The 2,941-nt window shown below is 29.0% G+C and overlaps 1 protein-coding gene across 5 annotated transcripts in view; it reads left to right on the forward strand.

Annotated features, from left to right (window-relative positions):
• LOC102670701 (protein lingerer) overlaps positions 1-2,941 on the forward strand; it is an 8,794-nt gene that overhangs the window by 3,511 nt on the left and 2,342 nt on the right. For all 5 annotated transcript variants that reach the window (XM_031508333.1, XM_006611166.1, XM_031508332.1 and 2 more), the window contains 8 exons: positions 1-138; positions 218-411; positions 488-727; positions 801-1,121; positions 1,211-1,645; positions 1,730-1,951; positions 2,012-2,219; positions 2,306-2,502. The exon at positions 1-138 ends at the window's left edge or, in 1 of these variants, runs on beyond it. In XM_031508333.1, the coding sequence (XP_031364193.1) occupies positions 1-138; positions 218-411; positions 488-727; positions 801-1,121; positions 1,211-1,645; positions 1,730-1,951; positions 2,012-2,219; positions 2,306-2,502 (1,955 nt within the window). The remainder of the gene's footprint in view (positions 139-217; positions 412-487; positions 728-800; positions 1,122-1,210; positions 1,646-1,729; positions 1,952-2,011; positions 2,220-2,305; positions 2,503-2,941) is intronic.

Raw genomic sequence — 2,941 nt, forward strand, 5'->3', positions numbered from 1 at the left:
GAAGAGGACTTGGTCCTCGAACATTTGCCAATCGAAATGATCCATCATCTGCTTCATCAACTCATAGTTTTAATCGATCAATTGATACATGGACAGGTAATGAAGAACAACAACAAACTGCCCAAGAACCAAAAATGGGTAGGTTCTTTTATATATTTTGATCAATATTTTAAATTATTTAAAATTATTATCTCATATATTAAAAATATGTGAATAGATGCATGGAATAATTTGGATTCTGCAGAAGACTGGGATAATGAAGAGTATACAGGTTCATTGGCAGATACAAAAGTTTTTACACCAAGCACTTCTATAACTGAACCTGTATCTTCTACAGAAGAACCTAAACTTCAGGATCGACAAACAATGCAATCAAATCAGAATGTAAATTTATCATTACTACAACAGGAAGTATGTAATATTATTTTATATACTAATTTTATTAATTATATTATATATAAAAATTTTTTTTTTTTATATATATAAGGAATTACCAAAATTGTCAGAAATACCACCAATACAGCAACAAACTTTAATGCAACAAACACAGCAACAACAGCCTATATTAAGTTTACCAGCAATGCAGTTGTCACAACAACCAAATGCTATAAGTGGTGGAGTATTAACAGCTGCCCAAACACAGTATTTAACACAACTTACCCAACAAACAAGTGAAAATTTGAAAGCTGCTGGACAAAATACATTTTCCTCTTCGATATCCAATCAGGTAATTAAATAATGTACATATATTTTATGAAATATTTTTATAGTTTTTATTAAATATTTTTTAAATATATTAGCCTCAAAGACAAACAAAACAACGTCCAAGAGTTCCACCTCCATCAAAAATACCATCTAGTGCTGTAGAAATGCCTGGAGATGCTGTTAATAGTGGCATTGGATTTCTTGATGTTCAATTTGGTGCACTTGAATTTGGTAGCGATTCAAGCTCTCTTGATGGTTCTGCAAATGAAAAATATAATTCAGCTAGTAATACAATAACTGGTGTAGATGTGTCTTCTACTACAAATACTGTAAACACTGCCAATACAAATAGCTCTTTGGATATTGAAACAACACAACCATCATCAACAACACCTTTCAATACTACTTCGCAAATGGTTATTTTATTATATTTAAATATAAATAAAAATAATTATTACTTTTTAATTTTTAAATATAATTGAATAATTCTATTATTTATTTACAGTTATCAAATAGCGACAACTTACCAGTATCAAGTGAACATTCGATAAACGCTCAAACATTCACTGCTCGTAGCAGTACTGGACAAACTTTAGATATAACTAAACAAGATTTTACTTCACAAGTTTCACCAGGAAATGCACCTCCCTATGGTACAACTACAACTTATCAATCTCAAAAGACATCATTTCAAACACCTACTGCAACACCAAGCACTTATAATGCATATTCTACAAATGCTCAATCTACTCAATCATCTTTTCAAACTGCGTCAGGCACGAGTGCTAATAATTATTCTGCAACAGCTACTGTTTCACAAGCAAGTTATAATTCTTCATCATCATTTCCTCAATCTAATACGTCAACCTTTAGTCAAGCTTCTCCTTCTGCATCTGCATCTGCAACTTCGGGTTATAATCAACCAACAACTACAAATCAGGTAATTATTGTACTATATCATATTATATAAAACTATCAACATCTATAAAACTATTTAGTTTTATGAGATAATTTTGTTAAATAGGTATATCAATCTACAAGTGGATACGTACCTACTACAACTTCTCAATATCAAGCACAGTCTGTAGCCACAAATACCGTATCAAATAGTAGTACAGGCTATCAAAGTGGATATCAAGGATCGTCTTCATTTCAATCGACTCCACAAGCTTACCAACCATCTGCTACTACATTTACTTCACCTATAACTCAAACATCTGGAGCTTACCAAAGTGCAGCACAATCTGTCAGTATCTTTTTTAACGAATTTAAATATTATTTAAAAATTAATAAATTATGTTTATAGGTATATGCAAGTGCATATGGTACATATGCTAGCCAACCACAAACAGCATCTCATAATCATAAATTAAACAATAATACTACAAAAGATTCTCAGTATGATAATAATGCAACGACATCAAATAGTTCTCTTGCAACTACAACAGCACCTACATTAGGTCTTAGTTCTGCTTCCGTAAATAGTTCACAAACTAAAGTAACAAATTCTAATGGTAAATAAAATTAAAATAAAATTAAAAATTTAATGAAATTTTATATAGTTAATTTAAAATAATCTTTTGTAACGGATTTTCTAAAGCGGTACCGAAAAGTACATCAAGTGGTGTAGTAACAGGTAGTAGTGGAAGTGGAAATATGACAGGTGGTGCAGCTGGTAATATGACACCAATGCTAAGTCACCAATATATCATGGGCCAAGGTGTACCTTATGCATTTCAACAACCAGTATATAGTTATGAGGAATTACAACTTATGCAACAAAGAATACCGCATATGGTCAGTTATTATTTGATTACTTAATTAATTAATTTATCTTAAGACTCAAGTACAACTTATTTATGTATTAATTTTGAAAATTATTTATGTATTAATTTTGAAAATTATTTATATATTAATTTTGAAAATAATTTGTACTTGATATCATTGAAATGCTTCATTAGAGTAATGTACACTTCAAAAATTTATATCATTTTATTTTACAACAGATATAATATTACATTTCTTAAACAATAATTAATATTCATAAATGAAAAAAAAAATTATATTTCAAATGTACTACTCTGAAGCATGCTATTCTATTTTATGTCATGATTATTTAGTAAAAAGAATGCTGAAGTAATCATTTTTTTAATGCTTGGTAATTGCTCGTTATTTCGATTATATATATATATATATAATATATATATATATATAAATATGAATTTCTTATTTACAT

The sequence above is a fragment of the Apis dorsata genome, unplaced genomic scaffold (assembly GCF_000469605.1).
Source record: "Apis dorsata unplaced genomic scaffold, Apis dorsata 1.3 scaffold_83, whole genome shotgun sequence".
Classification (NCBI taxonomy): domain Eukaryota; kingdom Metazoa; phylum Arthropoda; class Insecta; order Hymenoptera; family Apidae; genus Apis; species Apis dorsata.